The 14,895-nt window shown below is 45.1% G+C and overlaps 1 protein-coding gene across 5 annotated transcripts in view; it reads right to left on the reverse strand.

Annotated features, from left to right (window-relative positions):
- TLL2 (tolloid like 2) overlaps positions 1-14,895 on the reverse strand; it is a 97,718-nt gene that overhangs the window by 63,148 nt on the left and 19,675 nt on the right. For 4 of the 5 annotated variants that reach the window (XM_062606746.1, XM_062606745.1, XM_062606740.1 and 1 more), the window contains one exon: positions 324-434. The exons of the other annotated variant lie outside the window; for it this stretch is intronic. In XM_062606746.1, the coding sequence (XP_062462730.1) occupies positions 324-434 (111 nt within the window). The remainder of the gene's footprint in view (positions 1-323; positions 435-14,895) is intronic. 5 annotated transcript variants of the gene reach the window in all.

The raw sequence follows: 14,895 nt of genomic DNA on the forward strand, positions 1-14,895 counted from the left end.
ACAGTAAGAATGAAAACTAATTCCAAACTGAGTGGCCCAACTTCAAACACATTTCCTTCCAAGTTCGCAGAAAGGAAGTTCCTCACAGGAAAAGACCTATGCTGAAAATTTTAAAATCTCCTCCCTCAAACAAGATAGGATTTGGATACACCAAACTATGACTTGGAGTTTGTTTAACAAAGCTCATACTTGGATGCCAGCCCCAGTCACATAACTAAGCTCTGCCCTGGTTGTGGGAACAAGTGTCACAAGTGAGGGAGAAGTCCTTCCTCCCTAAGGACAAAACCAGGGGAAAGAAGGCACCATCCCAGGGCTGCCCTTACCTGAAGTGTGTCTTGCGTTGCCATCTGAGTGCTTTGTTAAGTCAACCGTTCTGTCTATTTGAAACAGCTTCAGATCATCTTCATCTAAAGCGATATCTCCCCAAAAGGCAGCTGGAGAGAAACAAACTGCAATTAGTTTAGTTTTTATTTTGAAAGGAAAGTACAATTGCTCTGTGGCCTGTATCATACCAAAAAGGCAATTACTCCCTGGACCAGGAAAAGGGTAGTATACAGGAGCTATTTAAAAGTACAGACAGAGTGAACATCAGTGGAGACCAGGTGACAGCATTTAAATTTAGCCATTGTGCAGATGCCCCAGAAGAAGATGATTAGTTGGGATTCTCATGTTACTCATTCTAGGTCTGGCTCTCAACTAGGCACTGAGGTGGTGGTGGTAGTCACTCTTCATTCAAGCCTACAAGAGACACAATCAGTGGCATTTCCCTAGATAGCTCCTAGTGTGAAGGAGATAGCTAAGTTGTGGCACAGATCCTGACTGAGATGTTGCATCAGCACCATCCCCAGGCTAATAATTTGCACAAGACAGGAGGACAGCGGTGAAGCACTCAAGCTCAGCAGCTTGTATCTAAAGGCTACAGTTGTCAGCCTGCAGGACCCCTTACAAGGTGTTACCGCTCACACGCACCGGAGTGGTCTAAATCCAAGCTGAGAGCCAGCCTACCGTTTCCACTTTGGTGGAGGAACGCGAGTTATTTGTCCCCTTGTGGATCAGTTACCCATGTTTAAGTTTGCGGAGTATTTAGTTTTGTAAAAATCTTTGAGTTTCAGGCAGAAGCCATAACAACAAGGTAAACAAACTGATAACTCAACATTGACAGCTCAGAGAGAATGGAAATCATCTGAGTGGACAAAATGATACCCCTGAAGTATCCTGACCAAGTTGACACTACACAGTATATAGTTACCATTTGGGGAATTTGAACAAAATAAACACAGGCAATGAGGCAGTTGACCAAGCAGAAGAGATCTTTCAGAGACAACAAAGAGGTTACAAACAGAGCTGCTCAAACTCACACAAGAAGCTGATGAAAAATAAGAAGAAACAGAGCAAATTAGTGGTACAGTTCAAGAGAACTCAGTAAGTCATACAAGGAGGAACACTGATTCGCTGTCTGCAACAGTTACCAGATTTGATGGAATCCTTTTCTTCTTCTCTTGTTAAGTCAACATCATCTACATTGCTGGCTTGGGGAGGTTAGGGAGCAGAAACATCTCATTTCTACAGAACATACTTTGATCAGCATCACTGATCATCTCACTTTTACTGCCAAGACCAAATGAAATATGGACCTTTGCCTGAATATCAGAAGCCTGCAATCAAATCTGTACCAACTGAACACTAAAGGTTAACTCAGAGTTTTTTTCTGATACAACACGGCACTACTTCTGTTGCAGCACTTGTCTCCTCAATTTTGCATCTCAGCACCTCAGTCAGCAAAATAGCATTTGCCAATGTCTGGGACATGGGAAAAGCAGGAAGTCTTTGCCTGCTACTGGGCACATCCCAGCTGCCATACACTGCCCCAGCCAAGAGCTGCTACAAGCACCAGAGCCCTGGCATGAGCAGAGCACGACTCAGCTGTTTTTCCCTTTCACTGGGGCAAAGCTGTCTCCCTCTGGTTAACTGGACACCGCAGAGGGATGGAAGGAAGCCTCAAAGGAGGCTGGCTCTGGCTTTGTGTCTTCGTCTCCTTAACTTTGCTACCAAAACCCCGACTAGAGACCTATGGCAACAGCTCCAGAAGATGACACAGTTAGTTCAGACAAACCTATCCACAGACTGACATCAATTATAACTAGGAAAGAGCTTCTGTTTGCTACACAAACACAGAACTCAGGCTCTCCCCTACCTCTCAGCAATTCAAACCAAGCCCTCACACAAAAGAGAGGAGTGTCTAAAATACTGTCAGATCCCCACCAGCTAACAAGCCTATCAACATGGCCAAAACATCCCAAGCTGATTTGGAATGTCCAAGGATAAAAAGCAGAGCATAGGTTCCTGTGACTGCAATTTGAAGACAAGACATTTTATCCGTCCAGAGAAATTACTTGCTCAGGACAATGTAGCAGCCAAGGGGCAGAGATGCAAACAGCATCTCATGCCATCTGATTGCCTCCACAGCCACATTTGGTAAGTCACTACTACACTAGCTAACTGAATGTACAGTCCCTACCCTCCTGCCAAACCTACTGTCTCATTTCACTCCAAAAACTAATTACCACCACCTTGGGCTACCAGTGACTCTTTTCCATTAGTACCACACAGATTGTTTCTCAGGGGAAGGTAGCCCATGCCAAAGCACAGCTTTCAGGGAAAGCCTGCAGCATGGATTTACATCAACAAACTTCTTACATTTTCCTTCCCAATGGAAGGCAACAGCTTTCTCCCAGCCCTAGCAAAGGAATCTTTTTCTGTTACAAAGCCATACATCATCCTGGAAGATGGCTCACTACAAAAGCTGAATTTCCCTAGCATTTATTTCCAGCTCTCTGCAGTCCCAGCATGCTCCAGGGGAACCACGATTTATCACAGTCCCCAACCAGCTGAACAACTTTCCTTACTGGAAGTCCCAGCTGAGAATGCTGCACTACAACTTCTCCTGTGCTGTCAAAGGCTCCTTCCTAAAGGCAAACAAGCCTGAAAGATGCTTGCTTCCACCCCAAGGGAGCCGTCCCACAGGAAAGCCCAAGTACTTTATTTTAGAGGGTCACAAGTTCAGAGACTGCTGGCAAATGAAGCATCTCAAAGCATCCCTTCTGATTTCCTTTACCAGGTTCTCCTTTTTAATTTAATGTGGGAGAACTTCCAAAAAAAGAAAACAAAAACAAACAAAAAACATTAAAATCTCCAAACAGCAGGCTAACAAACTTGGAAACCAGCATTTTCTTGGCAGAGAGCTCTGCAATATACAGCCAGGTGCAAACTCTTAACACTCAGTGCAACAGCGTGCCAGCTTTTCTTTAAGAAGATGCATTAATCGCTCTTGATAGAAAGAACAGAGCAGCTCTTACTGAGTTGGATGGAGTCAATGTAAGAGAGTTTGCTTCTACCCTGGGCTAGTAACCTGCACCAACCACCCCAAATGTTTAACCTCACAACCTCCCAGCACATGCAACCGGACAGCATTTGTCTGTTGGGGCAAAGGGGAAGGACAACTATGTTTATCAAACAAGTCCACCACTCAAATGAAAAAAGCAGCCTGGCAAGCTGTCTCCATTTTCAGCACATTTCTCTCCCAGGAAAACAGTCCACATGCTGGTGTCCACATTGCATGCTGAGCACAGAGGTACCTGGAAGGTACGGCAGGTGGCACGGGGGAAGAAGAACCTCTCTTTCTAGACAGGTAACAGGTTGAACAGTTTCTCCAAGTGCTTCACACACAACCACAGAGTCCAAGCCCAGCAATGCCTTTTCAGTCCACATTTTCCACAGTAACTCTGGGGGGTTCTCTGTCAGCCTCCCACTCCAAAGCAATGTGACAGCCCAAAGTGTCCTCTTTAAAATCTTCATCGCTCTTCCCTACAAATCATCTCCAACCTCCTTTTTCCTCAACACCCCGAAGCAGTTCCCCTCTCCCATTCCCTGCTTGTGTTTTCTTCTTTCTCTAGTTCTGAGTAGCACAGTATGATTTCATGATTTCAGGGGAGAAAAATAACTTTGCTGACTCTTATAATAACTCAGTACAGAAGGGTTCACAACAGTTTAAAATACCCTTTTCCTGTTAAAAGTGTGTTTTGTGCAGGCCTTTTCACAAAATTCTTGTTGTTCTTTCTATTTTTATTTCCCAAAGACAACAAGTAGGAGGAAAAAAAATCACCAAGAAAAGCTTCCGGCATTCAGCCAGAAAGCTGAATAATGTTGTTCCTAAAAATACATCTCAAAACAAAATGCAATATAGTGATTTGCTAAAAACAGGCTGATCTCTAACACTGCAAGACAAATACCTGGGGATGGGTGTCCTCCACCCTCACAGCAGTCAGCTCTAAGTTTATATGAGTACATGAGTTTATACAAGTTATACTCCCCTTGGCAGAAGAATATAACTCCATGCTTGAGAAGCATCACCAGACGTCTGTGTCTGAACTAACTGATCTCTAGCCACCAAGCTGGAAGAAAACTTCCACCTGCCACAACCCCTTGCCAGGAAGCCCCCATTCCTGCACCAGAGCATCAGTATAGGCCATAGATATACCCCGATGACAGGGATCAGCAAAGCAGTCACCCTCTGGAAGTTATAGAAGACCACTGCAATTTTCCCTCTAGCAGCAATGAGGACAGCTGTGACAGAGGTTCACAGAAAAAGAGGCCTTGGAAACAGGAATACCCTGCTTGCCAGGAGAGGTCCCTCCATCCCACCCAACCTCAAACACAGATTCTTCCACCAGCTGAAGCTTTTATTAAGAAATGGCAGGTTTTAGATGCTGAATGGGATATGAACCTAGATTGAGGACTGTGCCTTCTAACTAGCCAAAGGAGCTCTCTTTCTGTAGGGCCGGAGCCACACAGTGTATGTCATCAGCTCGAGGGTCTCATCTGAACTTGCAGCCATCTGGCACAGCTCACACTGACAGACTTCATTTCAGTTCTTCCAGCATAGTTTTAACACAGTTTTGCTGGAAGGACTTTACTCTTGCTCAGCAGGTTTCCCACCGTGCGGCACAGCAATGAGCATGGAAACCAAATAGCAGTGTGAATCCAAGTAAACGCTGCAGGCTCATTACATCTATATTCACAACTCAAACTTAGTTTTCACCAGTGTTCACAACCTCTGTGTGTAGACGCTAGCTGGGGTCCAAAGCAAGGATGCCTCAGGACTACTTATGCCAGCCCAAAATATCCAAGGCAGAAGCACTTGCAACAGTTAACCTTGGCACGTCTAATTTTGTGAGCATCAACAGATGCCACTTTCAGGCAACCCAGGGGGCCAGCCTGTGTCTGCCTGACACAGACTCAGCTGTGTCACCCAGCTGATGAGCTACACTGGTTGTTTATGGCTTACAGTGCAGCTGAAGGATGTACTCTGACCCTACCCATGAGATCAATCACATGTGTATTTGTAAGGGACAATGTCCATGCCCACTCATATCTCTGCTCTTCACCATCTGCATTACTGAAAGATCTTAGGGCACCAGTTCCTCTTGCTCTAGAGTTGGTGCCACATCCAAATGACATCAGGGAAAACCAATGTCCCACCTCAGCAGCATGAGCAGCAGGCATATGCAGTGCTGGGCATATGCAGACACAGGTAGGCAATGATGAGTGCCACCTCCTGGCAAACAATAATATGACTATTCATACACTGGCAAAAACACCCAAGTTATTTTTGAGCATTTGCTGATGCTTCCCAACCTGACAGGCTTGAGCACTGGGAAATTTAATTTTCGGGGCTGGCCACGCTTTCATTACAGCTAACACTGTAGTCTAACAATAAATAAATAAATCAACAGATCAAAGTGCATTCCCAGCACCTCCGTATTTCATTTTTCTTCACATGAAGACAGGACTGCTGCTGTTGCTGAACCGCCTGCTGGCACAGGAGCCAACAGAACAATATTCTGAACTATGCTAAGAAAGATTTATACCTTGAAGAAAAAAATCAACGCATTCCTTTGCGCTAAGTAACAACTGTGTCAGAGGGGAGAGAAAACCTCAAAACAAGGCAGAAACCAGTGGAAGAAGAGAAAGAAAATATCCCAAACCAACACTTTAGAAACAGGGGCCAGATCCTGAGCATCGAACCCTCAAGCCAAAGGCGGATGGGAAACGAGCAGCAGTAATGAATAAAAGAAAAGCATTAAGACCACCACATTCAGTCATTATGTTTTCCTTTGGATCAGATTCTTTCTCCTCGGTAGGAATGATCAGAAGTTTTCTACTGCCCAGCTCTGGGGGGGATAAACTGGCTCGAAGGCTCTGCCGCTAAACCCCTCCACACAGCAAGGGCGTCTGGAGCCAGAGCTGGTGTCTGGCATCAGCAGGGTTTCCTGGCAATGGGAACTCAGCAATTCAATTTTCAGTGGGCAGGAGTTCCCCTGCACATTTCATTTCAGAAACAAGTCTCAGTTTGGGAAGGAATGTCTGTGAAGATGGTCCACTTCTAAACACAACAGATATTTCAAAACCTGCTGGGAATCAGCCTGTATCCCTGTTCAGACTTCTGCAGAAACCAGAATTGCCTAAATTATCCTGTGTAGTGCTCCCACCTCTAGCACCTCTTGGGAAGCTACCTGCAGGAGACCAAATTAGGCCATAAAATCTGATTTATGTTCAGTGAATTTCCTCGCCCAGAAGGTGAAGATGCAGGAACAAATACATACTTTGGGCTTGAGCTTGTCCAAAGCTGCAAACATGCCTGTAAGCCTACACAATGACCACCTTTAAGGAATGATAACTGTCCTCCCTTGGCTGAATGCCATATTATTTTAAACAAGAACCAAACAATTCCATAGCATGGATTATAGTGCCTGCCATAAATAGGAGAAAGATCTTCTAATTTTAATATTCATTACTGCTGCTGGTTTCTTCTTCACTCAAGGTCTTCCTCTTTTCTGCATTGATGTAAGAGTCACTCCAGTCCAGTGACCTATGAATCCACTCCTGGTACGATGAGCAATGCAGAAGGGCACATACGAACACACAGAACTGGAAATCCATGCCACAAGCAGCAAAGCAGCTCCCTCTATGGGCTCTTAAATGGTTAAACACCTGCCTCTGCATAAGAGAGCACTGCAGGGGGATCTCTGCTGCCCAATACTTCAGACCACCTTACATCTTACACCTTAACCTTAGGGTTTAGAATGTTACTCCCCTGTAATGTGGTGTGCAAAACCCAAGGGCCTGGGTTACCCCCTCCTGTTTCTATGCAAAGTAGATTGAGCTATGTGAGCTTTGTAACATTTTTGCTCTCTCTGCTTTCTGCTCTAGTTGACAGTGCATGTCCCACGGCAATGCCAATACCAGATAGGGCTTTGGCTGTGCATCTCTGACTTGCTCTCTGTTGAAGCTCTGCACTGTCTGCAGAGCGCCTCTTGGCCACATTTTACATGTAGGCAGGAAACAGACTTTAGAAAGAGGCTATCATGGACACACAGATGTAGTCTGAGCTCTTCTCCCCAACATAGACATGCACAGAGCCAACCCACAGGCAGTTAAATTCATTTGGAGACCTCACTCTTACACAAGAGAAACCAAGCTCTGTAACTCTTCTTGCTGTCCTGCCCGGGAAGCCCTGACCCCCTTCTGATGCCTGAGGGTCACAGGAACCTTTCCCACCTCCTGTAAAACTCCACCATGGCCACAGATGCTCCATCCTGCTGAGGAGGGGGGCCTAATTTCAACACCTTCTTTTCTCACAAGCCAGGAAGGGCTTTTAGATCCAGCTTGTTCCCAAGTGCAGGCAGCATGCCCTCATCTCATGCCACCACTTCAAAGTTAGATTCTTCCTGTGCAATTTCACCAGCTCAGCATTACTTCCCTCTACCCCGGTGTATAGCTCTCAACTGGATACCACCCCATCCCACCCTCACCTGGAGAACTCTCCATTTGCTATTGCTTAATGTTTAAGGCAGCAGTCTGCGCATAAGATAGGCCAGGAAAAAAACCACGTTTTACTGCACTGAGGTAGTGGACTAGGAAGCAACAATCTCTCTGTAGAGCATCCAGTGATGATGAGAAAGCACACATTTTCTGTGTTTAGCTACATACATCCGTAAGCTGAGCAACTGACACCTTCCTAGCCTGTTTAAAAGTGTGCAGAGAAATTGCTTTTAAATAGGGCTAGCATTCATAAGTCTGTTTGCTCTCCAAGTTACACAAAGTTCAGAGCCATGTAGAAGAAAAGGCAACAGTGACTCAGAACAGACCTGGTATCTTCCCTTTAAGCTAACAGCCTAGCAAGATATCCTTGCTAAAAACAAAACAAAAACCAAACCCTTGATTTGCCAGCTTCATCTAATTTAAACAACTCAACCATTGTTTCTTCCATCCTCACAGGTGTAAGAAGTACCAAACCCAGCATAAACTGTGATCACCTTCTCCTCTTCTTAGTCCAATCAATTACAATTGATTTTTAGGAACATCTAGTGCTGCCTTTTCATCAAGAGACTGTTACACATACACATATTTTTTAAACAAAGAACTGATTTACTAGAGTATCCCACAGCCAAGAGTGCCCTGGTTTCAGCTAGGATGGAGTTAATTTTCTTCCTAGTACCTGGCAAAGTACTGCATTTTGGATTTAGTATAAGAATGCTGATAACACGCTGATGTTTTAGCTGTTGCTAAGTGGTGCTTACTCTAACTTGAGGACATTTCAATGTCCCATGTTCTGCCAGCGAGGAGGTGCAGAAGAAGCTGGGAGGGAGCAAAGCAAGGACAGCAGACCCAAACTAGCCAAAAGGATATTCCATACCGCAGCACATCATGTTCAGTGTATAAACTGGAGGGACTTCATAGAACCATAGAATGGTTAGGGTTGGAAGGGACCTTAAAGATCACTTAGTTGAGGCAGGGACACCTTCCACTAGATCAGGTTGCTCAAAGCTCCATCCAACTTGGCCTTGAATTCTGCCAGGCATGCGGCAGTGAGAATTGGCCAGGAGAGACCAACTGCTACTTGGGGACAGGCTGGGCATCAGTCAGAGGGTGGTGAGCAACTGTACAGTGCATCACTTGGTTTTTTATTGGGTTTTATTCCTTTCTCTCTTTTCCTTTTCATTAAAATTATTATTATTATATTTTAATTTATTTCAATTATTAAACTGTGCTTATCTCAACCCACAGATTTTACCTTTTTCTGATTCTCATTCCCATCCCAGCAGAGGGTGAGTGAGCAACCCCAGTTGCCAGCTAGGTTTAAAACACAGCAAGTGCTGTCAGCCATCACAGCAATAATGCACAACAAACACAAGTCAGGTATGGCCATAGTGTTTATATTGCCAATAAAGACTGGAGATGATGCATCCAATTAATCCAAAGCTTCATCCTGTTTTACATCTCCCAGCCCTGCAGTAGTGAGCATGTTTAGTAATTTATTATCAAAATCAACAGAGGAAACAAGCTTCCAGGACTGGCAGACTTTGGACCACTGGGCAGACAGCAGAGCTTTCCCCTTATAACAACATAGCATGTAGACATTCCCTTTTGCACTATAAAGTGTTTAAACACCTGTAGAGAGGACTGTCACAGCTCCTTTTCAGAAGGACAAGAGCAGAAAGCTTTATATTCAGACAGATTTAAGTGAAGCTCTGGCATCAAACCAAGGAAAGGTCTTCAAGGGAAAATCTGGGAGGAAATGCTTTAGTCATAGGTAGAACCTGGCAGGTTGAGCTGCATCTCAGCTTACAGGAGCTGGCTTCTGAAACTCCATCACAAAGGCAAAGTCCTGATGTCTCCGAAGCCTGGCCCAGAGAGAGAAAGTAATTCACAAGAGCCCCAAAAAGCAGCTGGTGCAAGCAGGAAAAGCCTCTCTCAAAGATAGCACTGATCAGCTGTATCTTTTCATGAAAAGTACAGAAGGAACACAAATGGCATCTGGATCATGACCCAGTGAAATGGGAGACACATACAATTCTCTCCGTTTGACAGTTAGCAAGTGGTCCAGACAAGCTGTTCCTCCTATAGCTTTTGTCACACCTCGCTCAAATTTGACAGTAAAGGCAGCAAACAGAGATGAGAGACCCAGCCACCAGCTATTTCTATGCCCTGCCAACACCTTCATCTTGCAGTATGTATGTACCTTGCAGTGCATACACCTCTCAACCTCAGAAGAGGGAATCGGGAAGTAAAACCAAAAGCAGATAAAGACATATTCTTTACTACATATTCAGTAGTCTGAATTTAAATGACAGGACCCACAGATAGCACAGTGGAACTGCTTGACAGAGGCAGCACCTTCTCTAAGTGCCTATGAAGTGATCCTTCTTAGCTCAACCTGCAAGGCTGCAACACTGGTTTGGAAATCCAGCAGTGCTTCAGCTGCCCTTTAAGAGCAGGAGATGGCAAGGTTCTGGGTAATGAAATCCAAGAATGCCTTTCTCAATTAATTATGGAGAAAGCTGTACCACGCAAACCCCATCACACACCCTCCATCATTTCTGCTGCTCAATATAACTTTAATTAATCTTTCCTTTGGCAATTTGAAGGAAGGGTGAGCACGCTGCAAACACCTACTGAGTATTAAATTGATTTCCTGTTTTATAGTCCTCTTTCCCTCCCTACTGGCCCAGCAATGATTCACTTGGAGGCATTTTTTCCATGCTAATATAATCCAAAGCCCCAAGCAACAATCGCATCCAGAAAAGTAACACTTTGCACAGCCAATTGCTTCAGCCCAGCTTCTGCCAGCTCAGGGTGGATTCTCTCCTGCTCCCCTTTCTCCCACCACCACAAATATTCACAGCAATCACCTTACCTCCGTACCTTCAGCATTTTTGCCTTAAGAATTGGCAACACTTCTGTCCTAAGTAACTAAGCATCCGGGTCCCTGTAGTTTTCTGCCTGCCATTTGTAGTAGTGCATCTTAATTACCAAAGCACTAATGCAAAGCCTATTCTGCTCACAAACATGACCTCCTGGCTGAGGTACCAGGCTCAGGCATTCAGGTCCTTACTCAACACTGCTATCTTGGTACTATGGGTTAGGAGATCCTGACCTAAAACATCACATCCCCCTCAGCAGGTATTCCACAAGAGACACTTTAGGAACCTTATAGTCACCAGCTTCAGTCTTCTGGGAGGAGAAAATCCAGGTCAGACCTTCTCCTCAGGTAATTCTGATACCATAGGACTTGCCCTGTATTTATTCCTCAAAACTAAGTTGAGGAATAATAACCTTAGAGATGACAGAAGAAAATTTATGACTAAAACTGCACTAACCCTAAACTTCATTTGGAACAGTTCAGTACCTAAGCACTGTCCCACCACTGAGGACATTTCAGCAGTCATACCACAATTCAAAGTGACCATTACACCTTATTTCATTGTATCATCCAGGGAGGGGTGCTCTTCCTTCAGGTGGTCTGACACAGTAGGTGTCAAAACCTCACTGTTCTCACCCCAAGCACTTCAGCAGAAGAACAGGTGACCCCAAACAGACAGGCAGTAAAATCACTGCCACCTGCCCACCCACAGAATAAATTGCGTCATAGCAAAAATGAACAGAAGCGGGACCATTAACTAGCTGCATCCTCAAAGAAGGAAGGTAGCAACCCAGGCCTGCTTGGAGCAAACTTCAAGGAAAGCTGACAATTTAAAACCACATGGTCCTGGATGAGAGAGGGTAGTTCATAATAGATCACATCTATTCAAGGGCCAGACAAAGAAAGCAAACTTAGCTTGTTTTACTTATTGTTCTTTATCTGCCAACACCAGGAGAGGAGTGTTGCAGCACTGTTGGAAGAGAAAAAAGGAATGGACAGCAGGCAGGAAAGAAATGGGAGCTATTTACAAGGGTAGATAATTTGAGCTGTTTACAAACTTCCCCTCTGAGAGCCTGGGGATGGGAGGGTGGCAGGGGAGTGGTTTCAACCATTAAAAATACAACGTGAGAATCCATTAATTTTCCATAGAAACAATGTCGTCATAGAAGCGAGACAAATCCGATCAGTCATGCAAATGCTCTGATGTTAAATTCTCAGGCCTGGGCGGGGAATTTGGGTTGCCAAAACACAACAATGAAGAGATCAGAATGAGATTAGCAGCCAGAGAGGCTGTGGCACCGAGTGGCATGGTGGGGGCATGGGCTGTGACCAAAGGCACCCGCAGACTATAGTGGGGTTTGTGCCCTAAGGCAGGCATAGGTGTCCCACCAGAACAGACAGAAAAAACATGCCATCCTTGCACGAGATCTCAGGAACTAGGCAAACGCCACATTCCTGCTCTGCAAACCAGTAAGGACCTTCACAGACAACTGAGCTCACTCCAGGGAATGAAAGGCTCAGCACTCCACAGGACTGCAACCCTCACAAGGTGCACAATCACAGCATCAAGGAAAAGCAGGAGGTCATAGCAGATGAAACAGCAGACAAGTGTGTCTCATAGCACAATACAGCAAAGCAGAAGGCAAGATAAGCTTAGAAGAGAAACCAAGGAGGAAGCAGGCTGGCACCAGCAGTGTCCCAGGGACATGCTGAACCGTGATGCAGTCTGAAACATGGCATTTGTGTTTTATTAATAAGGGGCAAAATATGAAAAAGCATTTCTCCCCTCCCAACTAAAAGAAACAACACAACAGCAAAACCAACAACCGAACACACAACAAAAGGAGACCAGCAGATTTTGTCTCCTTTCCTTCCTCTTCCCTATAAAAAGCAAACTTTACAAACATACCTCAGGGAAAATAATACACCCAGAAAATTATAGCAGCACCCCTAACAGGAGGAGTGGAAAGGGCTCACCCTGACAGCGGAGCACAGCCCTTCCTTGCAACGAATCCAGCCACCATCCTGGACTGGCCTCACCACAAGCATTTAGGAGTTAAAAATAACCTTGCAAAATGAAGTGCTCCACCCCCTACAGCATGCAAAAACTTTACCAGAGTAATGCCTGTGGCAAGGATGCTTCCGGGTAAGGCTCAAGGGAGGCAGAAATGGTTCAAAGAAACTTTTGAACAAAACAAAACAAAAAGAAGAGGTCAAAGCACATCCCAAGAGATGTTTCACCCAGCTTTGTCCATAAGCCAAACTGTCAGTGTTTGTCACTACAAACAGCTGTCCAGTTCACCTTTTAAGTTTGGTTTTACACTTGAAGACTTTGATGCTACAGTAACTGGAATCCCCTCTGCTCAGGATCTACCTGTGCTTGCATGGCAGCTGCTGGTGCTCAAAAGCCTAAGGAAGGTTCAGCCCATTGGTGTCTCAGGAGGGGCACTCACACCTGCACTGTGCACCTCAGGGAAACTTGCCAGGGAAACCACCAATTTGCCCATAAATAGGCATTTGCCAAGTAACTCACCTGGGTCACCGAAACCCAATCTCTAGTGCCATGTAACCCAAAGAGGTGGCCTTCCCAGAAGGGGACAATCCTGCAGGATACAGCAATGCTCCAGATGGGAAGTGTGCTGCTAGCTCAGCTCAACACAGTCCACAGCACAGGCTTCTGCAAGGCCACCTAGTTCAGGGAGACAACTACAGTCCCCTAAACCACTCCATGCCCCTCTGGTCATTCCCTGCCTCTTTTAAACTCCTACAGGAAAGTTTGGAAAAACAATTACTGCCTTTTCTCATCATTTGTATAGAGTAAACAGGGTCTTCTGTTCCCCTTCTGCAGCTCATAAGCCTTGTCAGCAGCCTGTTGAAATACCTCCCTGGATTTGCACCTTTAGAGACACAGGGCAGAGTGTCCACCCAGCCAGGCCTCCCCAGCAGACACTCAAGTCTGCTTCAGGATGATGAGCATTACAAGACTGTGAGCAGCACACCCACATACGAATGTTGCACTGAGCAGACATCCCTGTGCGGAATACAAATTACAGTTCTGCCGTCATAGGAGAAATACACATCCTGCCATGACCTTCCCTTCATTGGTTCCTTCTGATGCCCCAAAACCTCTTCCGTTCCTCAGCCCTACCAGCAATGCTCCCAGCACTCTGCTTTCACTGCTTCCTCACCCTTTTCTGAACAATACTGCCATAAATTCTCTGCTCTTGTCTTTCAGTGCTGCTGTCCTACATCCACTAAACTCAGCCACCCAAACATCTACAGCACCCATCACTGCAGTCTCAGTAACGCCCACCCTGGTCTATCCCATTGCAGTTGGCACATGTAAAGTCAATGCCCTCAATATTCAAGGCCATTTTTTATTGTCCCAGCCATACACACCACTGTGAGCATCTAAGACTGTGCAGCAACACAATCATCACAGTCAAGAAAGCTCCACAAGGACTTAAAGCTCAGAGGCAATCACAGCTTCAGTTACAAAGGCATCAGCTTCAGGTGCAATTTCTCCCTATGTAGAATTGGTCTCAAGATTCACACCCAAAAGCCACAGCAATCACAGTGTTCTGCTTTCTTCAACAAGACCTCACTACTCTCTATTTACTAAAACTGCTCAGAAAGATGTAGCAATGTGCTCTGATCAGACTGCAGAGCTTTAAACTAGTGTTGATACACTACCATACAAGTGAAAAACAGTAGCAGGAGAGCTATGGACCTACAGTCTTCTGTTTATACTAATGATCCTGCACCAGCAGTGAGCAATCAGGAAAGCAGTGAAGGGTTAAGTGTCATTACAGCCGTTCATCTTATTTATATAGTAGGTGCCCATGAGAAGTTGGTCTTTATCAACACACATCCTTCAACATTCTGGTTCTCTGTTTCACATCAAGCACTTAAATACATCTGGGTGAGGACATGCTCCCCACTTCGTAGGCAAGCCAGCTGCACCATTCACTTGCTCAAACATCAATGACAAAAGCCTGCTCAAGAACATGCATCTGTTTCACGTATGGCTCATACAGCTAATTTAAACAGTTTCCATATGTTGCCAAAAAACTGTGACCAAATGCCACTTGCAAATAAATGGAGAGATTGTCTGGCTTACACAGAGAAGTTTC

Source organism: Pezoporus occidentalis, unplaced genomic scaffold (genome assembly GCF_034315485.1).
Source record: "Pezoporus occidentalis ecotype Australia unplaced genomic scaffold, CSIRO_AGI_Poc_V1 ctg98, whole genome shotgun sequence".
Lineage (NCBI taxonomy): Eukaryota > Metazoa > Chordata > Aves > Psittaciformes > Psittacidae > Pezoporus > Pezoporus occidentalis.